The 27,043-nt window shown below is 36.8% G+C and overlaps 1 protein-coding gene across 1 annotated transcript in view; it reads right to left on the bottom strand.

Annotated features, from left to right (window-relative positions):
• LOC127651928 (E3 ubiquitin-protein ligase NEURL1-like) overlaps positions 1 to 27,043 on the bottom strand; it is a 57,381-nt gene that overhangs the window by 8,025 nt on the left and 22,313 nt on the right. The window contains exons 3-4 of the mRNA XM_052137997.1: positions 25,574 to 25,895; positions 1,805 to 2,500 (exon numbers count right to left, since the gene is read on the bottom strand). Of these exons, the coding sequence (XP_051993957.1) occupies positions 1,805 to 2,500; positions 25,574 to 25,895 (1,018 nt within the window). The remainder of the gene's footprint in view (positions 1 to 1,804; positions 2,501 to 25,573; positions 25,896 to 27,043) is intronic.

The raw sequence follows: 27,043 nt of genomic DNA, 5'->3' as shown, positions 1-27,043 counted from the left end.
AAGAGGGGAGGAAGGGAGGGAAATATGCTTGTAGCTACAGACATCCCGGAGAGTGAATTCAGAGCTAACGGAGGTCACTGCCTTCCCACACACACTTCCTGTTTTTAGCCCGTTTTGTTTGTGCATGTGTTTAGGTGAGCGTACGTTCTTTAGTTTAAATTTATTGAGAGTATGTCATGCGCAGGTGTGTGGGTGAGACCTGGAGAACTGTCTGGAGTTTTAAAAGGTTACTGGAGTGCATCTGTATTTTCTTCAACATCTGCAAAATTGAGGTGATTCACATGAAATTAAGCTTTGAAAAGTAGATACCTGCAATACTGTTGATGGCAGCAACAGCACAGTTTTGTACATTTTAGTAATGGCACTTCTTTGGTCACATCCACACTAATTTATTTTCATTTGAAAATGCATTGACTTTGCTATGTTTAAGCATCCCATCCACACTGAAATGGTATTTTCGTCCATCTAAAACAGAGACTTTCAAAAACTATTACCAAATAGTTTGAAAAACAATGATGTAAGGAAACTGAAAATAGATTGTTTTCAAATAAAAATAAATAAGTAGATGTGGCTTTAGCTGTCTAAATTTGAGTCCCTTAAATTAGGGCTGTCAGTCGATTTTTTTTAAATTTTATAGAATTAATTAACATACCGATTAATTAGTTGATTAATTAATCACAATTAATCGGATATAGCAAAATTCTATATAAATAATGAAATGTACGTAATACATAATAATTCAAATCAATAAAATATGTATATAAAATAAATATAATAATTCATATTTAAATATATTGCATTATTGTGGCAGTTTATTCCCATATCAATGAAAAAGCTTACAGTTGACAGCAAATCATTTTGCCATTGATTTTGTCAATTTGTTTGTCAGTCGTTCTTGTATTCTGTCTGCACTGTTTTTAATTATTGGTCTTTGTACATGTGCACCAGACAGATGCTTTTGGAAAGTCAAATTGGTTTTCGGCATAACCGCTGCATTTTTAGGATGCCATGTCAAGTTAAAAGTAGCCGAAACCATAGTTAGCAGAAAATCGCGCCTTGAGATGCATTCTTATATGCTTTGCCCAGTTGTCACGAACACACCCTGTGTGACCGGCTCTCATTCTGTGGTGGCACTGCTTTTGAGATTTGTTGATTTGTGCTGACTGCCCCTTGCTGAAGTGGCTGATTTACTTCACGATTAAACTGCTTCAACGGAAGGAAAATATGCACTTTTATTAAAGAATTGATGTGCGGTTTAGGGGGCATGATTAATTGCGTTATTTTTTTATTTTATTTAAATGTATTTAAATTCATAATTAAATTAAAGGTGCATTCAGTAACCTTTTTAATTGTGCCATCTTGGACCTAACGGCTTGGATGCAGCTTAATTATCAATAGTTTTAATTAGAATAGTAGAAATGTACTATTAACAGTCAGCCATGATTACTTTAATCCCTGAGTGAGGACTATTCGGCTGGTCATGTGATTCTAACATGGCTGCCCTCATGAGAGGATCCTCTCCATGTTAAATAAAACAGCTTTTATAAGGTTAATATGACTTAAGTCTTCATCTCATGTGAGGTGTTATGATTTTATAGATTTATTTCAAAATTACCTTTGTTGAGTATTTTAGTTAGGAAACATAATTTGAAATGATATTCACAACCAATTTTACTTCTTTAATGTGTTGGGAATAAAACACTGTACAAAAATAATGACAATTTTATTAATCAGGAAATAATTATCTCATCAAAAATAGGCGTTACCTACAACAGTAGCCCAAAACATTGCCTAATACACTTACCTAGAATCCTCAGCTGTGTGACAGCACCGTGCAGTCCAAAGAACATCCAGAGCGGTCGTGAGTTATCCACACACACCTGCATCCCCACATTGGTGCCATTATGACTCAGAATCACTTCCCCTTCCTGTGTGACCACGAAGCCCAGTATATCTCCACTCTGCAAAGCAGTGGGCACCCTGCAAACTGCCCAGAATTCCTTACGATCCACCAGTGCTTCTGGATTGTACGGGAGGTCACTCGGACGAAGAACTGCTGGGTCACATGATGTCACACCATACGACAGCGACCCAGATCGGGCAGGGCTGGACTTGATGACTTTGATGAAGATGGTTTCTCCGATTCGGAGTGGCCGATCGGTGAAGACTAGTGTGCGTTCTTCACGGGTGTTTTCGGATCGTGCCACTGTCTGTTCGTTTAGGGTTTTTATGTGGGCCCCCCGGAGCTGGTGGAAACGTAGGTCACATTCTAAGGTGTGAGGTAGCAGTGATGACTGCTGGGAATTCATGGAGTTTTGCGGGATGGGACAGGCGACGGGGGCTGGAGGAAGTCGAAGCCTAGCGTCATCTTGCGGCAGGTTGAGATCGCATAGGCTGACGGATAGACGGGAAGTGTCTGCCTCGCGTCTAAAGGAGGCAGATCCTCGTACTGTGGTAAAGGATCGTGGCCGGAGAAAGTCTGGGGGGACGATTTCACTCTCTGTGGGACAGAGGAGGAATACAGTTAGGATTAACTAATCTGTATGAAGGTTCTTGATAACAGATACCAAACATCTGGCAATACATTTCAATTAAACGTAAGCTTAAGTGTAATTTATATACAGCTCTTAGGATGGATCTATAGGCAACGAGTTGCCAAGTTAGCATTTTATTTACAGTAGTTATGAATTATTAAAAAACTATAAGGTTTTCAATGACTGATGTCAAATAATCTCAACATAGCCAATTATAGGTCTGTCACTAATTATATGGTGCTGAAAAACTGTTTAAAGCAGCCTAATTTGGTTTACTTATCAGGCCACCAAGCTGGTATCCACTGGTCAGAATAGTCTTATTTGATGGTCTAACCCTGACCCTATCGGGTACAGTAGCTTGGCAAGGCTGGAAGACCAGCTGCACAAGCTAAGGCCAGCAAAACATTTTTTTTTAATACATTTTTTTTTTTGCAGGGTAAAAATATAGCTAGCTATCTGTAATAAACAGTTTACATATAGCATCATGTTTGGAAGATGGTTCTGGAAGATGTTTGGTGAAAACCGTAAATCATCAAAGTATAATTTTTAGAGTCTAAAGGGTGGACATTGGTCCAAAGCATTATTCATCCCAAAGTCTCAGGTCTTAACCTTTTGAGTCTTCAAACAAAACAAAGGATACAGTCCATGCTCATGAGTCTAGTAATGAAACTACCAAAAACTGCTAAACAAATTCACAAATCTAATTTTAAAACTTGAGTCTAACTCCAGTTTCTCGTGCACACCTCTGGAAATTAGAATATCTAAATGTAAATTCAAGACAGCTTGCGTAAACTGTAACTCATTATTTTAACATATCCGTGTAAGAGCTAAAGAGTAACAGATAGGTGTTTCCAAAATGGCTGCCAGGGAATGTCACTTTACATACTTTACCATTTATACCAGTTACCTCAAAGGCTGCCAGGAATAGAACATTATAGTAATGTAATAGTAGGGTTGCATAGTATAGCAGTCACAACATACCCACTTCTCCTTTCCCGCCTGCCTAAAATAGTGTCAAATATTAATGAAGTGCTGGGCTAGCAAAGTGTTGTGCATCCACCAAATTTAAAGCCCCATTCCTAGTAGCCTAAAATAGAGTATTACAGTAGTTTGGAGGTAGTCTAGTGTAGCTTATCATAGCTCAGCACTCAAACAAGCTGAAGACTGTTGTCGCTCCTTTTGTAACTGATAGCCCTGCTGGAGTGTGCCCTGTATTTAGACCTCATCTGTGCATTCGAAGACATTCAGACACCAGACAAAAATAATAACACTAAAAGTGGCTTATTATCCCTAATTAGCTATAGTCAAAATTAGCCTTTCATCATAAGAGTCATATTTAATCATAAAAATCGCTGTTACAGTAAGGCACTTTGGGAGCAAATGGGGCCAGTCCATAAACATTATAATGCACACTGTTTCAAAAGTACAGACGTATGATACAAAGATTATACATAATAACATGATTTTTGTGTGATAAAATTGCTTACTAACTTTATCTGTTAAGATATATTCAATATGACAACTTTGTTGTCACGATGAAGTAACACGGTAAATGCTGTAATCCTGGTAAACAATTTGATCACACTAAAATCATGTTAACATCATGTATAATATTTACGTCTTGTGACTATACTTTTAAAACGGTGTATATTTTAATGTTTATGGACTGGCCCCATTCACTTCTATTGTAAGTGCCTCTAATGTAACCACGATGTTGGATTTTTTAAATAAGCGAGGGACAAGTCGAAATAATTTTCTGTGGTAATCAGCATTATGCCACAAATGCTGCCAATCGAGCTTGTACTGAACCAGGAAAATTATTTTAACAAGGCTGACTAGCAAAACTACCTTGGTCAATTAGCTTCATCTGAGAGACCATGCTGATGCTATGACCATGCTGCCCCATCCATCTAGACCAGCACCAAACCAGCACTAACCAGCACAACCTAGCAAGGACCAGTATGGACATTCATGCTGGTATAAGCTGATATACAGCAGTGGTCTTTTCCAAGTACTCAGGTACTCATGCCCTTCCCTGGTATGTGAGAGAGAGGAAGAGAGAGCGATGGTTAAAAGAGAAAGGAAGTGACTAGAAGTTAAAAGGAAAGGCGGAGGTCAAGAAGTGTGATAGAGGAGGTAGATAAAAGGGAAGTGTGAGGCCTTACCTCCAGAGAGCCTCTCTCTGCTTATACCTCTTCTTCTTTTCCTCTCTCTATCTCTATCTATCCACAGTGACCCAGAGACTGTTGATTACCTCTCGTCACAGATAAACCCTCTTAGACCCAATTACAGCTTGTGAGAGTGCCTCAGCAAACAACAGCGCAAGAGCGTGATCAAGAAAGAGAGGTTCACCAGCCTTCTATCTATAGCTCTATAAGGGCGTAAATAATTTCTATAAGTATGAAGGCCAGACATTTGGCTTATAGCTCAAAGTTTAATACAAACATCTAACAGGCAAACAAATATTCTCCAATACATGATGGCTCATTCCCTTAATAATACACAAGGGTAGGGTGCAAAAATTATGAATAAATATCTATGACATGCTCTGTCTTTCTCTCTTAGAATAAGTCAGCAAAGAATTATTGGTATGAATAGGTGGACTCCAAATGGATTCCAGTATCATTAAAGCATGCAAACAGTTACATTGTAAATATATGGTAAAGTAAATAAAAGTAAGAATGTCTGAGCTCTGTAATTCCATACAATGCAAGTGAATGGGTGCCACAATTTTGAAGCTCCAAAATCCAAATAAGGGCAACATAAAAGTGTTCCAGATGACTCCAGTGGTTAAATCAATGTCTTCAGAAACAATATAATAGGTGTGGGTGAGAAACAGATCAAAACTTTTTTTTTTTTTACTATAATTCTCCTCCCTGCTCGGTCAGTCTCCACTTCAGTATCACTTTCCCATTCTTCTTCTGTTTTTGGTGATTCACGGTCTTAATGCATATCGCCCCCTACTGGGCAGAGTGGAGAATTAATGATACAAAATTAATCTGTTTCTCACCCACACCTATCATATTGTGTATGAACACATTGATTTAACCACTGGAGACATATATATTACATTTATGCTCCCTTTATGTGGATTTTAGAGATTAAATATTTTTTTAGCACACATTAATTTGCATTGTTTGGACCTACATAGCTGAAATCTTAATTTGTGTTCTTGCAGAAGAAAGTCATACACATCTGAGATTCCAGAAGGGTGAGTAAAGGTGAGTATTTTTGGTTGAACTATTGCTTTAAATAGTTTGGATATGGTAAAATATGTGCTAAAATATAGTGAAAATTTTGCAAGGAGATTGATGCAATAAGTCTGGACATATTTTGGCCATATTATATTTTCAAGGTTGATCAGTTTGCTTGATCTTGGTTCAATGTTCCCAATGTTCCAAAAGCTAGTTTAATTATCTTTCAGATTTTTCTCTCACTATCACCTTCTTTTATTTTTTAAGGACACTGGTCCACTTAACACAACTTAACAATCCTCACATACAAAAAAATGGCATGACACTTTGAATAGTTTTGAAATAAACATTTACAATTTGGTGACATTCGGAATCTAACCCATCCTACCATTGGCCATTGTCCCAGTCAGTGACATAACCACAGGCAGTCAATCGAGTGAGTAGGGGGCCTGCGAAAGCCAGCTTAAGTGACTTTCGATATAAATGCGAAAATGATTGATGGCTATAGGGCTCTAACATAACTACAAATTTCTAAAGCTGAGACAAAGACAAATTTAAACTTATGAAAGCCATTTTCCAGACAAGTCACTAAATAAACATCCGTCAGCAGCAGTGCAAACTAATGGATTAATTTCAGATTATTTTGGTCTTGGTAGATGAACCAGACAAGGCTGTCCTCTCTCACCTTTGCTGTTCTGTCTTGCCCTGGAACCATTAGCAGCCACAATAAGAAAAGTGGATCATTTTCCTGATATTTTTGCAGGAGTGTGGTGCATAAACTTTCACTCTACACAGATGACATATTATCATTTGTCTCCGACCCTTGAAGATCTGTGACTAGCCCCAACAGAATTATTAATTATTTCTCCAAATATTCAGCATACAGGGTGAAGTCTAAATCGGAAGATTTAGTTAATTATGACCCACTAATGAAAGGTTCTCGTGTGATGTGGATAGGTGGGCTTCACTACATCTCTCCATGGCTGGGAAAGTCAATGTTATAAAAATGTATTGTATCCCCAAATTAAACTATTTACTGCAGTCTCTCCCTCTATAAGTTCCTCTTTCTTATTTTAAACAATTTGATAGAATAACTAAGTTTTTATTTGGAATGGTAAATTAACTCATACACATTTCTGTAAGTTACATTGCCCAATTGACAAAGGAGGTTTAGGCCTACCTAAAAATAATTGAATCACTATGCTTTTAATTTTAGACACTTGGCCCATTGGTCTTTTCCATGTGAGAGAGCCCCTCACTGGTACAACATTATACAAGTGGTCCTTGCCCCAATTTCACCATTGCAAAGTCTTTCTATTAAATTGCCTAGAGAAGTAAAAGCGCATCCCAATGTGGGCTTGGGTAGCTCAGCGAGTATTGATGCTGATTACCACCCCTGGAGTTGTGAGCTCGAATCCAGGGCATGCTGAGTGACTCCAGACAGGTCTCCTAAGCAACCAAATTTGCCCAGTTGCTGGGGAGGGTAGAGTCACATGGGGGAACCTCCCAATTAGGGGTTCTCTCTGAGGTGCATGGTAAGTTGTGTGTGGATCGCAGAGAGTTGCATGAAGCCTCCACATGCTGTGAGTCTCTGTGGTGTCATGCACAGCGAGCCACGTGATAAGATGCATGGATTGACTGTCTCAGAAGCAGAGGTAACTGAGACTTGTCCTCCAATCTTTCTAAGTAGTGGGGATTGGCATCCCATTATTTCACACTTACATTCAGTATGGACAAAGGTTTCCTGTATGTTCAATTTTGATAGTTAAATGATTCTTCAAGCATATGGCTGAACCAAATTGTGTATTAATATGTCCCCCTTTAGTTGAAAAGAATGGATCGAGAGGGGTGTTGCTACAATTGGCGACCTTTCTGAAAATGGAGCTTTGAGATATTTCAAAATATAACACAGGAATTTGGGATTTCTAGGTCTCAGTTTTTCAGGTATTTACAGTTGCGCTATTTACTTTGTACTATTTTTGGTGGTAGTACACAGCAGAAACTCTTTGTATGGTGTGCACAGCCTTTAGAAAGGGGCATGAAGCTTCAGTGTATTATTCCTCATTGATGCAGAGTCTTGGTGATGGGGCCTTAACAGTTCTTAAGAGGTTATGGGAAAGAGAACTTGTTATTGGTGGATGAGGAGTGTGAAAGAATAAAAAAAACTAATAAATTAAAACTATGTCTAGGGATGCAAGGGTACACCTTATTCAGTTTAAGATTTTGCATTGTTTCTATTGGACTCCCTCCAGATGGTTTAGGCTTGGTTTAAGGCACATCTCTACCTGCTGGCGATGCCAGTTGGAGGATGGAGATATAGCTCATGCTCTGTGGTTCTGTGCTAAGATTCAAGAATTTATCTATGAGGGTTTTAGATACTCAAATTCCATGCTCTAGACTATGTATGTGGTGGTTATTAAAGTAGGTGACAAATATACAAAAAGCAGGGTCCAACTCATGTAATGATTGGCATAAAAATAATTCTTAGAGGATGTAAATTGGCACTCATTTCAAGAATGGTTCACCGAATTGGGCAGAGTGGTGGCAGAGAGATTAGATGCATATGGTAAGAAATGGGAGAAATACCTGACCTTTCTGGAAGGTTCTTGGTGAGGGCCATGTGGAGAGAACCCCTTTTTCCCCTCTCTCTTCATTTTTTATATGCTTAGACCATGGGCATGTTTGTTGGGGGTTGGGCGGGGGGTAGGGAATTAATGGGGGTTAAGATGGATAATAATTGACTCTGTGCATGTATATATATATTTTTTTTTTTGAGAATCAACCAATAAAAATGTTCATCTGAAACTAAAAAACATTGACAGATGGACTGAAAACTAAAAAAACTAAAAAACTAAAAATAGAAAAGGACTAAGAAATAAAACTAAATAGAAAATACAAATCCACAATAAACCTGCCCACAAGGGTAAAGCTTGGAGGAAAAGGAGGTGGAAAAAGTGAGGGAGGAGTAAAGACAAGAGAGCTTGTTCGTGCCAAGATGTCTGTGACCGGTTGCAGCTGCTACCCCTCTAATTACCCTGCACCTGCTTAACTGCCAATAGCCACTTTCCCTTTGTCTTATTGGCCCTTTTCACACAAGCCCTGGCAATGCTGCGATGTGACTGGCTGGGGCCAGATTGTAATCTCTCTGAAAATACAAGACTGTACAAAAACAGTTTTAATGTTCTCAGAGATGACATGAATCCAAGATTGCGCATTAACGTCCCACTTTAACGAAGAGACGCAGCTGCACAGACAGAGAGCAAGCAACTATTTTGATATTCTTTTTTTTTTAAGGTGTATTTTTAATTTAACACCAGACCCCACCACCTGTTAAAACACAAAAGCTAGTGGAAAATAAGCAGATGAGGTTTCTGATAAACAAAAGTGGTTCTTGGTTCACTCAGAAAGATACACGGCAGGAATGAAATTGCCAAAAATGGAAATGTAGGAGTAGGGAGATTATTCTTTGCTTCCGTTTGCTAGTTTTAGCTGTGAGGCACTGGATAGGGGTTGTTCTTTTCAATCTTTCATTGCTCATTCTCACTCTTTTTCCATCTCACTGATGTGTCACTAAGTATAAAATATTTCAGTAGTCGATACCAACGCTACTGATTCGTCAAGCAATTTTGATACCACATTAAAAAACGAAATGCTATCAAACATGCAGCAAACACGCAAAAGTTAATGAATATAAAAATCAACAAATTAAATGAAAACAATCACATGTAGCTTTCAAGTAAATCTCAAGTAAACATTATTACTAAACTCAGCAAAAAATAAACGTCCCTTTTTCAGGACACTGTATTTTAATGGTAATTTTGTAAAAATCCAAATAACTTTACAGATCTTTATTGTAAAAGGGTTTAAACAATGTTTTTCATGCTTGTTCAAAGAACCATAAACAATTAATGAACATGCACCTGTGGAACAGTCGTTAAGACACTAACAGCTTACAGACGGTAGGCAATTAAGGTCACAGTTATAAAAACTTATAAAGAGACCTTTCTACTGACTCTGAAAAACACCAAAGAAAGAGGTCCATGGTCCCTGTTCATCTGCGTGAACGTGCCTTAGGCATGCTGCATGGAGACATGAGGACTGCAGATGTGGCCAGGGCAATAAATTGCAATGTCAGTACTATGAGATGCCCAGGGTTGGGGAGTAACGGAATACATGTAACAGGATTACATATTTAAAATACAAAATATAAGAAACCGTATTGCACTAGAGTTTTTAGAATAGAGTAATTAGAATACAGTTACATTCAAAAAGTATTTTGTTTACTGAAGAGATTACTTTGCATTTTATTGTCATTTGTTTCATTTAATATTTAGTCCTTTCAGATGGAAAACATTTATACATATAAATGATGCGATCCAAAGTGCATTTGAACAGCGGTGAAACACTTTCTTATGATGTGGTGCATTCATACGAGCAGACAGAGAAGTAAGTTTGGAGCAGAAGAAATAGAAATAAACCTTGTGTAAATTGTCAGCTTTAATGCTATTTCTAACCATTTTACATGCACATGTTACCAGAAACGATCATATTTTTGGATCAAAAAAAAAAAAATATATATATATATATATTTTAGTAAGACCTTTTAATATTAGGGCAAGAATCTTATTTTTTTTTTTGGTCCTGTAAACATATCTAAAATCATTTATACAAGATCAGTTTGACTGATCTTGTTTTGAAACAACACTGCATAAGATATTCAGATTTTTCAGAGAATGTATTTTAACATGTGTATTTTGTCTTACTGTACTGGCAGAGTTTTTATAGTCAAAACAAGTGAAAAAATCTACCAGTGCTGAAGAAGTAATCCAAAGTATTTAGAATACGTTACTGACCATGAGTAATCTAATGTAATATGTTACAAATTACATTTTACACCATGTATTCTGTAATCTGTAGTAGATATATATTTGCACATGTTGAGTTTCCTGAAAATAAAAGCATTTGAAAGTGGGTGGACTGTGGCAGGGTGGAGGGCGGGGCCGGGTCGTGATTATACACACCCGGTCCCTTATCAGGCTAATTAAGCCTATGAGAGGAATAAAGGCCGATTGTGGGCGGTGGTGCAGGAGAGAGAGATCGTTTATGGACATGTCCGTCATGTGTGTGTGTTTTGTCTTTTGTTTAAGTTTATAATTAAAATATTATTTACATTGCCAACCGGTTTTCGCCTGAAACATCCAATTTTTCTTCTGCCTGTTTATATACATATCACCAACTGTGTCTACACTAGTATCTCGCCAAGATGAAGTTTTCTCCAAGAAGTTTGTTTGATCATTGCTTGGTACTGTTACATTTGTATTATTTTAGGATTGACTTGGTAAAGAAGTACTGGTACTTTTGACATCTTTAATCTTAATCTATTTACCATTCAGAAAATTCTTAGTTAGTCCCCGTATTTATCCCGGTTTCTCAGACACTCATTGTGTAAAAAAGACTGGATGTTGGTAGTCATTGTGGGGGCCTTATGGCAGTGTAATGCATATGGTCCATGTATGTGTGTGTGCTTGTTTGAGGGAAACAGAAGGGAGAGACAACAGAGGTTTCAGTAGAGCATGTTGGCTCTATGCCACACTTGGCTGTTGGCTCTCTTTGTTCAGAATAGTGGCCACACAGGCAACACGTGGACCCATTGACAAACGATCTCTGGGTCACTAAACCTCCTTCCCTGAGGTTTTTTGCTCTCTCTCTCAAACTCACACATACACTGTCAAATACTCTCTGAAAGCCACAAAAGACCATCCGTATAGCTCTCATTCAAATTTTATTCAAGCCAACCAGGGTTTCTTTGCCTCAAATCACACATTTGTGGTGTGGCTAATTTTTGGAATAAAAATCTTGTTAGCTCTTTCATTAGTATCTTATAATTTGAAAGGTGCAGTGTAGAATTTTGGCATCACCGGACAGAATAATGCAAAAATAATGTGTTTTCAGTTTTACTGATCATTCTCCATTTGCCGTTGGTCAGAAAACAGAAAGTCCCACCCCAAAGTCATTTCATTGGTTGAGGCAATTTCACCACAGCGTTTATACTTTTTGGTGGAAATTGATTACTAATAGTTGTCTCTGCTTATATGCTGGGATGGGCAAAGTATTTACAGTAGCATAGAAAAGACCACAAATTACACACAACTAACCTGGTCCTAACTAATTCAGAGTTTACACTACACGATTTTAAGCCCGATTTTCGCTCGCCGACAGTTTTGTGGAGATCGAAGACATAACCCGAAATCGTAGGCAAATCGGAGCTCGCTCCCATGAGCGACGATCGCAACGTATGAACTATCAAAGACGTGATTTGAGAGAAGCACTGATGCATCACCGATGTCAGCGAAATATCTAGGATGTTAAATATCTGGGCCTGTCTGCGATTCCAAATCGCACAATGTTAAATATGTTTTGACTGAATACAACTGCAGCGGTGACCTACAGCCAATGAGAGAGCAAGAAACGGGGCATGGGAAGTTTCAGTGGGAGGAGTCCTGATGTACCTACAACAGAATATCAACTAGCATGGCTGCACTATCAAGAAAGTCTCATTGGACCAAAGAAATGGAGGAAAATTGAGTGGAACATTGGCAGGAACAGCAGAGCCTATTTGATGTTTCTCCTGAACTGTACCACAACCGGGTGGAGAAAGAGAAGTTCTTTGGTACTGACATTCTTTGGACAGTCAGGTAAGCAAATAAGTAGATTTTTCTGAAGGAGGTACTTTTTCATATTGTAACCAATAAAATATATGATGCCTTTAGGCAATTAAAAACATACACATCACATTCAGAAATGTATAAAGTTTATAAATGTGTAACATTTGTTTTCATATCTTGTATCACTTCTTGCATGTACAAACGTAATTTGGAGTCCAGGCAGTGTCGTCTGGGATTCGTCAGTAGTGAAATGTTTTTTAATGTGTTCACCCCTATCGCAGATTCCTCGTGTAATTTAAAAATGCTATGACTTCCATGACAAGACAGACAGATGTATAATATGAACGGTACCACGATCCGACGTCTTTGAAAGTCGTGTAGTGTGTAGGAGGCATAAAAGGTCCTATTCAACATATCGGTTTTTGGCTTCTGCAAGGAATTCAAACTGATGTAGACCATTAACCCATTGATATTATCTTTCTATTATTATATTCTAAAAAGCCTTCTGTGTTGTTTTGCTCTAATACATGGGCAGATTTTCAAATCCATAGCATTAGAGAGAGGTGATTCAAACAATCCAAACACTCCAAGGTTCTTCTAATCAGTACCACCAAAATTAATTCGACCTTCACTAAAATAAGTAAATTGGAGACAGGCTGAAATTTTGCACCAGGCCTCTTATCCTGGAAATTTGAGAAGGTCTGTGGATGTTTATCTAGCGGTCTATAAACTGATGTTTGCCCATAACTCCCTCAAAGAGGCTCTGAAGTGCTCTGCCTATATATAAGACAGCCACACCTCATCTCAGATGCGCTATCCATGTTTGGATGTCCCAAGGCCATGGCATGAGTAAAATAAAGAAAATAGGGAGTTCTAAGTTTGGGGAAGGGAAAGGAAGGACACTTAACAGCAGGAAAAGGAAGGTGTTCTGTTTTGGGATGGGTTATGCTACACTTTCCCGCCACCCTGAACGCTTTTCCCAGAACTTCCTGTGCTGGTGTGATCTCTAGAAAACAGAATTTGACCTCTTGCATTTTTCACTTGAATTTTTCCCAATGTCTTTGTACTAACAAATACGTAGGGCTGGGTGACGTATTGAACATTCATGATATACAGTATTCTCAATGGTTTTGAGATATTAAATGAAGCAATATTTAAATATTACAATGACTTTAATTTGCAACCTGTTCTCATAGTGAAAACGTGACTTGATATACGTTTCTCCAGGTACAATTCCCTGCAGTTTCCAGGTGAAATGAACACTAGAGGTACTACAACAACTGTGTTTTATTCACTTTCCCTCAAATCATGACTTTAATGGCTGATTATGACTTTATAAATAAATCTTTCTCTCTATTACTCAGTCCCTGCTATTTTATGATATCGACACACTTTTACTCGAATGCATCTTTTGAAAAACAATACATTTTAATCCTTGTATTACAGACCCACCTACACATATACAATTTTTCCTATAGCTTGTGTGGTAGCTCACCTGATAGAGTGTTGGACTTTGAGCTGGAGAACTGTGGTTTAAGTCCAGCCGTGAACTCAAGCGTCATAGAAGAGGCACAAAAATGATGTTGTTTGTTCAGAAAGTGTGACATTTCATTTTGCTTCTGCATTTGAAAACACTAATGGTCAGGCTTAGGCATTGATAAGGTAAGGATGTCTTTTTTTTATCATCTCATTTATATTTTAAAACACTATTGTTTAGGTTTAGGCGTTGATTTGGTAAGGATGTCTTTTTTTAACATCTCAATTATATTATAAAACACTTTTACTTAGTTTCAGGCAAAAGTTTTACGTTTGGGAGGTATGTTTCAAAAACATCCATCTCAAATTCACCTTAAAACCTCGTATTAATACGACACCATTTGACTTGATTTTGGCGCCCCCAGCTGGACATTTCACTGGAAACCTGCAGCCCAAACGTGTTATACAGCACATACATTTTGAATTGCAAAAATGTTGTCATGTTTATGTAAATTTCATGAGATCAGGCTGTTAATAAGGGATAGGCAGAATGTTAGCCTCAGTCACCATTCCGGTCAAAAGATGCAATAGAATAAATGGGGACTAAGGCTAACATTCTGCTTAATGTCTCTTTTTTTTTTTTGTATTCCATGGAAGAAAATATTTCATATGGGTTTGGAATAATGTAATGGTAAGTGAATAATGACGACTATTTTATTTTTGGGTGAACTATCCCTTTAAGTTGAGAATGTGTTATTAGAACGAATTTGTTATTAGACTAGTTTTCAGATCCATCCTTCTCTCGTGATTTGCTAGAATGAGAGTGTAAAGACAGAGATGTATTAATAGCACCTCTGATTTAGACTTCAGTAGCAAAAATGGCACTAGAGGTGGTAAGTTTGAATCATTCTGATTCAATGATTCGTTTGCGTAATCATCAAAAAATGTTTCCTGAAGTCTCTTTGTGGCATTTTACATATACAAAGTGTTTTAGCAAATATCTTTATTTAACACATATAATATTGCTGTTTATTACTATTTACTGTTGCATACTACATTGGTGCATATAAATGACAATGATTAAATAGCATTCTTCCTTGTGTTCATTTAATCAAAAACATATAATTATATAATATAATTTATATCAAAGGCTGTTTGGTTGAAATGAAGGTACCTTTTATTGGGAAAAAATGCCATTTGAAAAAAAAAATAAAATAAATCAATTAAAAAAAAAAAAATGTATATATTTGAATATCTACAGCAAAAAAATTTAAGATCTAGTTTGTTTAGCCATACCGCCCAACCCTACAAAACATAAAAACAGTCAAACAGCCAACTGGTACAACATCTGTTGCTCTAATTTTTGTAATTTATTCCACCCTAAAGCAGTCAGTCAGCCAAACAAAAGAAATTACTACTGTTAATACCCATTATGTGAGCAAGTGCAGAGACAACTCTTTAGACTCACCAATTCACGGTTTCTGAATAGTGTAAATAGACCATATTTAAGATACTATTTTTGAAGGATAAAACTCTCTGCATAGAACATTCAATTAAGAAAATTAGCCTGGAATTGCTCACTGTTGCCAAGTCAAACTTGCATGTCAATCATATAAATCAGAAGATTCAGTCTATTTCTGAGCCACACTGACATGTATTATTATTATAGATTTCGTAATGAACATTGTAGAATTTATCTATTGTTAAATTTGAGCTAAATTTCACTTCCGACGTAATTGTGCTACTAAGTACTCACAATGCATTGTTTAGTATATGACTGTTGCAACATGTCTAATTTGTAATTAAAAACCCATTTTGAGACTCTTGCATTCTGTAGCGCTTCATCCAGCTGTTTTGCAAGAATATGACCTATGTGAACAGCCCTTAAAATGATCATGGGATTTATGCATTTGAGATTCAGACATCATAATGCATTTAATCAAGATCAAGATATTTAAGGAGCTTTTCTTGTAGGTAGGTTGCATTGAATACTACAACAAGGGTCTAGTTTAGCTTTTGTAATGCAGCTTGGTCCCAAATGTCTTACATCAGGAAACTCGGCTGCTATGCTTATGCTACAAAGACCAGATGTTTGACAAGCTATTTGAAATCTCATTATAGGAGCTGAGAATATGTTTCCATCCTCTGCTTGGACACTTTAATACTTAGAATACAAAAGTAGGTTAAAGGAATAGTCTGTAATGGTTCATGAAAATTCTCTCATCATTTACTCACCCTCATGCTATGACTGGAAGCAATCATTTATAGTTAAAAAAAGGACTTCAATATTGATCTTTTTCGCACCAAAAGTAATCATTTCGCTTTAGAAGACATTAGTTTAACCACTGGAGTCTTACGAATTACATTTATGCTGACTGTCTATGATTTTTGGAGCTTCAAAAGGTCTGATTCCCATCCACTTGCATTTTGCATTCTATCACCACCTTTGAAATGGACTATAACGGATGGCATTAGACAGTCTTTGTCCCACTAGCTACTTCTCTGACATATTTTGCTAGACAAACAGAATACTCTGTGGTAGCCCACCATCATCCATCAGCATTTAAAGCCTCATGCACAAGCACAATAAATCCAAACTCATATTCCCTCCCATTGTCATCGTACACAAGGTTGCATACCACAATCAGTGGTGATCACCTTACAAAATTAACAAGCTGAGCCAAAATGGATGAAAGGAAAATATGTCAGCGACTGTTGTTGCCAGTAACGTCCACTGGATTCAAGGTTAATGAACAAAGTACAAGCTCTTGGAAAATTGACAAATCTTTTAAATTAAACACCAAGAATGGAGCAATCTTTTCCTACAAGGGATGGGAATCATAAGGAATTTAACCAATTCAGTTTCTTAAGGCCAAAACATACTCTACGCAAGTATGTGTATGCTGAAGCTTCTAGCTGCACAAGCTTGATTTTGTGCATAGTTGCGTTCCCAAATGTGTCAAACTGCACTGCATTCTCAACATTGCCACAAGAGGTGCTATAGCAAGATTAGTGTAAACTGTCTGCTTCAGGTAAGTTGCTAAAAAATATATTTAAAGCTACACTAGGTGTATAACTTTTTTCTTAAAAAAATAACAAAATGTTATTAATGAGAGAGCGCAACAAAAATCCATCTTCCAAACCATGTCTTTACCCAAATAAACTTTGATAAACCTATAATAATTATTTATGTTTTAGAGCTGTTGGGACGGATTTCGTAGGAAATTGAATACATACGTCATTCGCCCTTGCGTGTTGACGTCAAATCCGTACACAGAGAAAATAAGATCTGGCTACTGTAGCGCATGTGTGGTGTGGGAGTAGCGTGAAGTTGAAAGTTTGTTGTCACAATGAACAAGAAAAATTGACCATGGATAATTCAAAACGGCAAACCTCTGGGGAATCACCGGTGGTAAAAACAAAGAAACCCTGAACAGAGCAGAGTCTAAAGCAAAAAGGGAAAGCGACAGTCCGTAATAAAACCCGAATCAACATCGCAAACCCGAATAAAACACACACACACACACACACACACACACACACACACACACACACACACACACACACACACACACACACACACACACACATCTATGTGTGTAGTGAAATACAATAATTATACTGTAATCGGTGCAGACTTCACTTGCCAGCACATGTGTGTATTTTTCTTTATAACTGCAATAATTTATATAAATACATCCTTTAGTCCTAGGCTTGCCAAGAACATGTGAGTCTTGAAATGATGTTGACCACTGGTTGGTAACAATGATAATCTATAAATTAGTTACTATCGTGGTCTGTTATAAAAACTTTACAACGTTTGACCTTATCAGACTATCAATCTTTGTGTCTAATGATAACAAACTCAGATGACATGTTTTAGGATATACATGTTTTCCTTTCTTTCGTTATTTATTTGTCCATTCGCTCTGATAAGATGTCCTGTATCCATGTGTACACCAGTGCCTCGAAACACATTCATGGGTGTTCAGAGGAGCAGAGCCGAAGCAACTTACAACTTACGTCATTACCAAAACAATGTTTTTCCGCAAGGCGCATGCAGTTTTATTTTTTAACCGCTAGAGGGCCAAGTGTAGTTAATTACACAGTGTAGCTTTAACAAATCCAGTTTGATGTCACAGACTTTTATAGGTAACTTTTTGCCCCCTCGCATGCAGGCAATGTGTTAGCCAAGCTCTCGAATCTGCATATACGCACTTGTGAAAAGTATGCATTTGGCCACAGTTTCCATTTAACAATACTTTTGTTACTTTTGAGGAATTACACCCCACCCCCAATAATCAGTTCTCTATCCTTTATACAGTACTAAGTATATAATAGCTACTGTATATACTAAATTTATAGGTTACCTATAAAACATTTTCTTATTATTTATTAAAGTACACTTTTATTACAATACAACTACACAGTGCCATATGAACAATCAGTACTACCCAGTATTACCCTGATTTAAGTCTCAAGTACTTGTACACCAATTAATCTGCCCCCCCACCCCGTAAATCGGACTACACTGGTTGCGTGTATGTTTGCTGTTGCATGACACAATTTAAAGATGTGCTGTCAATTTATAGTCTTTTTTTATGATTCAATTTAGGCCATGTCCACACCAGTCACTTTTTGTTTGAAACCTCCGTTTTTAGTTTCCTAATGTCATCGTTTTTCAAAGTATAGAGTGTTTTTTAAATTCACAGTTTTCGGTGGAGGACAACACAGTACCAGAGTGGATCAGAGATGTAAATATAGCAAAATCAATGTAGCGTGGACATGACCTGAAGTCTGCTAATACATACTGTCTTCTGGAGCAGCTAATAGTTGTGAATAAACATTAACAGAGCACTTTCAAAGACTGCAGTAGTTTGGTCATAAAAATCATTCAGTTCCAGTATTTATTCATTTTATTTTTTTAATGGACCTGATTTTGAATAAGAACTGATTCTCACTTTTGAACCCTACTTCCCAACACAGGTAGAACCACACCTGTGGGGCAAGAAAATTGTGAATTTCAGTACGGAAAGCTTACAAGATTGACAAGACTCATAGTTACGTAACACTGATCCTCAGCCTGTTTTGATGGCACAACAAGTTCCCCAAGCGATAAATCTTTCCGATTACTTGGTCTGTTAGCTTCTGCCGCATTTAGCCTGGCCAGCAAGTATGTTTCGGAAAAGTGTAGTTGAAGCCAGGGGAATTTATTAAACAACATTGCAGCCTCATTGGTTAACCTCATGTCAAAATGTCTCCGGGGACGACTTCATTTCACTGCCATTATATTCTGGCACCCTGAAAACCACACCAAGGTTCAAGGTCCAGCTACACACTAAATCTTATGCTAGAAAGAAGCCTGCAGGACTGGCATGGCATCACCTTCAAGCTGCAGGGCAATAAAGAGCAATGAGGATGTGATTAAGACAGGATTTTACGTGTAGAATAGGGAAGTCTGAAAGACAGGGGAGCACAAAGTTTGTGAGTGGCTGCCTCTAAGCAATGAATGAGTATGTACATTCACACAGAGGCAGATTTACAGCTCATGGCTATATTTTTCCCTGTCAGTGTTTATTAGTGTCAGGGAGAATTTTAACACCATTCAGGGGCAAGAAGACAGTATATCATTGTCAGAGCTAATATTAAAGAGACTGCAAGAAGGGTTCTCTAAAGTATGATGTCTGTTCTCAGACAGTTCTTGAATTGTCCAAGTAATAATCAAATCCAATTACAAAGAGGGGGTTGCCTCTGCAAAAGTCACAGCCACAATGCTAGTTTGAATTCATGGGGTTGTTTAAAAGATGACAGATGACGTGTATTTTAACTAATTCTAGGATTGTTGACACTTAATTCTGTATATATATCACAAAGTATTCATTGTCTGATAAATCATAGACGTTTACGGGTTATGGTGGATTTCAACTTGGTTACAGTCTCTGCAGGAAAACTGAGTTTGTCCTGAGATGCATGCATGGCAACCATAACATCACATTAATGGCATGTTTAATGCAGTATTCAGCAATGCATTATCGCACACACCAGCATAATTCACAAGCATGTATTCACGTAGACAGGTACCTGAATGTATCTGAATTCTTAGTTAAAGCTGTGTTGTAAGAGTTGATTTGAGCATTTGCTATTGTTTACAGTGTGTTCATGTGTATGGGTGTGTTTCAAAGTCGCAGGTGCATGAGAGAATTTCATCATGCATTTAGGCCCGAGGCATTCCAGTTTTCCAAGATAAGAAAAGCTGAAATTACAAGAAAGAATTTTTGGCATTTGTACCAATGAGTCATAGAGCATTTAAATTCATCCTCAAACCTCCTTCTGTAAATGGTTTACAAATGGTTAGAACAATTTAGACCAGTTTTTTCCTCCCCAATCAAAGCATGTAATTATCGAGCACAGCGCTAAAAAACAAAATAGGAAAATGTTTCCTAAACTTTAACATGAAATGGCCCATTTTACTTCTGCAATGTGACATTTTCTCAAGTGAAATATATTAAAGTATAAAAAATGTAGGACAGGAATTGATTGGATTGCAGTGTGAGTGTTCCACATCAGCATGGAGTCGGACATCAATGCACATTCACAGTTGATTGTGCTGTTGGCACCCACTTTTGAGGAAGGTTTTGGAGGAGACTGTTTTTGAGACGACATGGTGGCTAAAGCTCAAGTTCTGCCTCAAGATCATATTGCCATTTATTAATGGCAATGCATATGTTTCAAATATAGTGCAATTTTGCTATAATCACCTTTATTACATCAACTACAATCAAAGCAATTAAATGACTGTGTGGTAAGATAAAAAGTCAGCATTACCTACAACACTAGTCTGAAACAATCTTAAATGGCTAGTTGGCTATTGGTTAACATTAACCAATAGACCGCAAGGTCTTGGAGACATCAGAAGTCAAGGAAAGTTGCTTCGATGGCGGACCAAGTTAATACATAGATTTGATGAGTAAGAAGACATTGATTACAGTTACATGCACTCAAGAAAGCGGCTTAATGCAATAAAGTGGGTTATTGCGAGAAAACAGTGTTCTCGTTTACGAGCACTGTATAAGCGGCATGCGGCATACTCATTACTCCAAATATACATGCGGCTCGTTCAGTAAGCAGCTTTGTCCGCAACGTAATTTTCCACGACGCTTGTGTAAATAACACTCATGGCATCCAAGATAGATTTCACTATTTTACTCTGGAATATCTGGAAATAAATCGAATCAACAGAGTTGTTGCGGTGTTTGTTTCTTTCACTTACTGTCGCTAACTGCGATACAGTATTGGGGGTTTCCTTCTTACATAAATCTCTGGGATTCCCCCAACGTACAAGCATATGTATGCGGATGTTAGGGACAGTCAATATTTTGCATCTGTGTGTATAAATGGGTATTGTTTGTAGTATATGTGATTTTCTCACTGTACACCCAGAAATTTAGGATTTTTTCAGCTGTGTTGACATGTTGTTGGGTTCTATCTTATGACGTTTGTCATGCTGGTCTGTTCAGCTGTTACAAATTGGAGCAGGAGAAGGCTGGTTTGGATCCACATGCGGTTTATTAACAAAAATGACAAGTAAGCAAACACAAAGAAAAGTCCACGATGGGAAAAATTAACTCTAACACAAAAGAACACAAAGCTGGTACAAAATCCACAAAGGGCTGGAAACATGGGCAAAGGCATGACATGAAACGATACAATCAACAAGGACTGACAAGGGAATGGAGGAACAAACAGGGCTTAAATACACCAGGAACAAACAAGAGAATGAGGGACACCTGGAAGAAACAATCAAGGGAACACCAATCATAATAACAAACTACAAAAGGACTACAAAAACCAAACAGGAAACAGGAACCAGGAAACAGGGGCTAAACTAAACTTCAACATAAAAGCACAAAGACAAAAGACACTAATGAACATGACAGAAACCAAACAGGAAACAGGGACTAAACTGAACTTCAACATAAGAGCACAACAACAAAAGACACCAATGAACATGACAGAAACCAAACAGGAAACAGGAACCAGGAAACAGGGACTAAACTGAACTTCAAAATAAAAGCACAAAGACAAAAGACACCAATGAACATGACACACGCACACGCAATCCTCAAACATCCATCAGAACGCCGCTTATGTGTTTACATGAGCACGTTAAGCCACATTCTCCAAGAGAAACCTAGGTGTGTTAAACCTCTTAATCCTCTTAATTTCTTAATCCCTTAAACGGCGTAAGGAAATCAACATTCTTGTTTTCATGACGTTTCAGAATGCTGTTTTCTGTTAAAACCCTGTTATAAAGAATTTTCTTATGTGCATGTAAACATGGTCAATGATTGGACAATGATTCGATTTTTTTCTTTGGAGTACCATGTACTGTACTGCTGATTCACTTACAATAAAATGAGGAACAATTATTTAAAAAGTAAAACGGGTCAATTTTAAATTCATGTTAACTTCCAGAAAAGGCCACAACAATGCTATAAACTTAAAAGTTTGATTTCAATCAGACTAAAGCAATAATTCATCTTTTTAAAATGCCATGTGAATGCTTTAGTCTGACTAACAGACCTAGATAATGTGACTGATAATGATGATGATGTTAATTGGACCACAATTGGCCCCGCCGTTGTGCACAAACAAAGACAGAGGTGATGCACAACGTGTATTAATGTCCTATCTTTAAATACTAAATTACGAATTGCTTCATGTATATTTAGAAAGACAGATAAAGACTGTAGTTTGACTACACAAAAACCCGCTGTAGCTCGATTATAACTGCACATGTAAATGAGTGTGAAAAGCCTCTCTCTACCATCACTGATATGCTCTTCCTTCCTGTGTCCTGTAATTCTAGTCATTACTTGTCAGGCCTTCAGACGCAAATGCATTGTTTGAATCTGGCATCGGTACTCCAGGAGCCATGTTTAATTGAAATACAGGAAGAGCTCTTTTGATCTTGCGCTGCAGCCGTTACACTACCAAACCATTCTAGGAAGAGAAAACGTGACATAAGCAGTGAAAAGCAGGACTCACACACATGCGTTCTCTGGTTTCTGCGTAGTAGCAGACTGTCGAGAACACAGGTTCAGCAGTGCATGTCAACGCTGCTCCTTGTGAGGCAACGGTAGAGATAGAGTTACGGGCATACACACTTGCACACATAACGAAATGTATCCCACACAGCAGAGCGATAGCAGACAGAGCGGCTGCTGTCATTTGTCAAAGCGCTCTATTAGGATAAATGGAGGTATCGCTGGTGTATGTGACCTGTTTCTATAATTAACTCAGGGGGATGACAGCATTAAAGCTTGCTGCATGCATGCGTGTGAGATGTGAATGTCTCGCCCCTCATAAGCCAGATCCCACCTCCACTTTATGCACAAACACCCACACAGACACATCGACACGCCGATACTTCAAAGTGTGGTTATGGTATTCACCCCTCATACCAGTGTTCAGTGTGATTATAAACAGCTATGCTGCTCGACCATGCAGTGATGCAGACTTTACATTTCAGCTTTTCTGAATGCGTGATATACGTTGTCTCGACTCTGTTGAGAAAACTTTGTGACAGTTTCTGTACTAAAGTTCAGATCAAGACCTGTTCACACCAAGTCAGTATCTAGTCATGTAACTAAATGAAAAAAAAAAAATACAATAAAATAAAATGGCTAAATATGTTTTACACCCAAAAATATTAAATCTGAGTATGATGCCAAATTTTCATCATTTATGAAAAACGGTTGGATACCTGAATCAACACATTGGGCCTTTTTTATGAAACATGAGTAGAACGAATTTCTGTGTAAATTGTTTGTCAATTTATTAGTATGTAAATTGTTGCATTATGCAATTTTTTTTTAGCAATTTATTAAATGTTCATAAACACTCTTATACCAAAGTGTAAAAATGTTATACTGTTATTTCGAAAAACATTCTTAAACTGAAATATACATGTAATGGTTTTATGAACGATTCACTCCAAAAATGTTATTAATTTTGTAATGAAATTTAAACGCTTAACCCTTATGTTGTGTTTCGGTAACTTTTTTAATTTGAGTTTTTTTTTATTTATTTTTATTTGGAATAAAATTCCTTGACTTTGTTCACATATGGTATCTGAAAACATAAAAAAATATAAATAAAAAAATACATTTGGACCATTTTATTACCTTTTTTTATATTTATAAAAAAAAAGATTTCAGTTTGCTACACTTGTGTTCCTGGTCAAAAATGACCGCCCAATAGAAATGATTGGATTAGACTACAAATACATAAATATTAAGTGTTCAGGAGCATACCAATCCTTTAGATGACAATCCTCAAATATTTGGATGTCCTAAGACATGTGCGCACACATACACAAAACTCCCTTTTGTGCACTCAAAAAATATTTTTGCCTATTTTCAAGATGTATCCATTTAAATTGAATAAAAAATTGAATGTTTAACAAAATAAAATGAACAAATCTTTTTTTTTCAAGTTTTATTAATTACATTTTCTTCAAGACTATTCAATTCAATTAGATGGAAATGTGTTATTCAATTGAAATGGATACATCTTAAAAATAGGCTAACATATTTTTTGAGTGTGCATTGTCTTTCCATGTACACTCTGAGGAATATTTCAAGATCAATTCATCATATTATGCTGTGTTTAGACTCGTTTGAATCGGGATAGTCTGTTGTAAGTTAAGTTATGTCATTGTCTATGTTATATGTATGTTTCAGGAAGTAATAAGGAAAAACGTTACAAAAAGATAATCCTGTTTATTATATTTATGTGTGTCAGTGGGAATTTCATACACTAATACTCACTGCAGTTTGGCCGCTGAGTGAAACAAATTAACTCATTGCATTCTACTAATTTAGACATTTCCAACGATACATAACACATGGCTATCATATCTATTTTATGTTTTCACCAACTCCGAATATAATTGTTGTTGTAACAAATTTGCAATTGATGAGAATGAAACAGTTTTGATTTGTCAGCACATTAAAAATCATTATTTAAGAACTGGTAGGATCAGCTATATTCATTGTAAAATCCAGAATCTAAGCTTTAAAATGACACCTATTTTTGTTCAAATCAAGCAAGTGGTTATTAATTTATTATGCAATTATTATATATTTTTTGTTTTCGGCAGGGAGTGCCTGCCACTGGCCCATTTAAGCTCAATTCAATTAAACCTATCAATTAAAATATAAATATATTTAAAAAAATATGTTCAAAAATTTGGAATTTGTAGTCATAATTACTACAAAATAAGTTGATAAAAAATCTAATATAATATCTTGTGATAATACAACATATGCAATATGAGAAATTAAAAAACAATCTTAGTGGGCCAGTCATTTTTGACCGGAAACATAAAATGTGTTAGCAGAAAATGAACACAGCACAAGGGTATCTTCAAATTATTTCCTTTTATAAAATATTCACAAATAATATTATGCTCCCAAAGCTATTCATACAGAGTCAAAAACAAAAATTTTGTCATCATTCACTCACCCTCATGCTGGCTCAAACCTATAAAAAATATGCAATGAAAGTGAATGGTGACTAGAATAACATACTGTCAAACATCATCATTTTGTGTTTCATGGAAGAAATAAATTCATGAAGGGCGAGTGAATGATGAAAAAATGTCCATTTTTGGATTTCTTTATTTTTCGTCTGTACTCACCCAGCAGCTGCACTCCTCTTGTGAGACCGTAGACATCAATAAGGGCCCACAGCGGCTCTGCGATCCGAACGCCGCTGAAGAACAGCATAGGGCTGGAATCGTTGATGCGATAAAATACTCTCCCCTTTTTATCCACCCAGAAGGAAATAAGGTTCCCTTCATTTGCAAACTCTTCTGGCAGGGCCTTGGCCCAGAAGCCACTCTGGGATACCAGGTCAGGGCAGGCATACTTCGGCAGACTGTCAGGATTGATTCGGGAAGGATCTTTTGAGGTGAAGCCCAGGCGGAGAGCTCCACTCCAGCAGCACTGCTTTTTAGTAATCTAGAGGATTAGGAGGAAACCAGAAAGATTCATTAGCATTAATACATAAAACAAATGCACAAAACATTACACAGCATAGTATCTTATGCAGTGTTGTTTCTAAAACAAGATAAATCAAATTGATCTTGTTTTAAGGATTTTTTGATATTTTTACAGGAAAACACAAAAATGAACATCAAGAATACGTTTTTTGCCCTAATATCAAAGGTTTTACTAGAAAAAAGAAATTATGATCCAACGTGAATTTTCTCATGAAGCTGACAATTTACTCAAGGTTTATTTCTATTTCTTCTGCTCCAAACTTACTTCTCTGTCTGCTCGTATGAATGTAACACATCATAAGAAAGTGTTTCACCGCTGTTCAAATGCAGTTTTGATCACTTCATTTATATGTATAAATGTTTTCCATCTGAAAGGACTAAATATTAAATGAAACAAATGACAATAAAATGCAAAATAAACTCTTCAGTAATCAAAATACTTTTTGAATGTAACTGTATTATAAATACCAATGATTTAAATTGTATCGGTAGTGGAAAACAGTTACTTATATTTTGTATTTTAAATATGTAATCCCATTACATGTATTCCGTTACTCCCCAACCCTGGTAATGTATACAATTATAACTGAAGTGTGTAAAGTATGTGCCCCGTCTTCCATTGGTTGGATAATCAGATAGTCCTGTCCCAAGTTCACGGCATTGGTTGAAACAAAAATACATATTTTTCAATAGTGCCACAGTGTTAACACTTTTTGGAAAAATGTGCCTAATGGCTTCCTTATAGATGCTTCATTAAACAGGGACAGGACAAAGTATTTGAACAGATTCATGTAAAAATAGACATTCAAATAATACAATTAAACCATTGAAACATTTTACAAATAAAAAAACAAGTTCTCATTTTTTACTTTTCAATTTAAAATTTGAATTTGATTAAATTCAATTAAATTTGATTTGTATAGCATTTCACAATACAAATCAATCCAAAGCAGTTTCCAATTTCCAATACACAAACCAAAGGTAACAGTGGCAATGAAAGACTACCTCAAATATCATTGTTTTGCAGCTTTTAGAAGAATTCTCTCAATGTTTGCTCTCTTATGTGCTATTATAGCTGCATTGAAGGCTAAATAGTGGTCATGTTTT

Source organism: Xyrauchen texanus, chromosome 11 (genome assembly GCF_025860055.1).
Source record: "Xyrauchen texanus isolate HMW12.3.18 chromosome 11, RBS_HiC_50CHRs, whole genome shotgun sequence".
In the NCBI taxonomy this organism is placed as follows: Eukaryota; Metazoa; Chordata; class Actinopteri; order Cypriniformes; family Catostomidae; genus Xyrauchen; species Xyrauchen texanus.
This window is presented reverse-complemented; position numbering and strand designations above follow the sequence as displayed.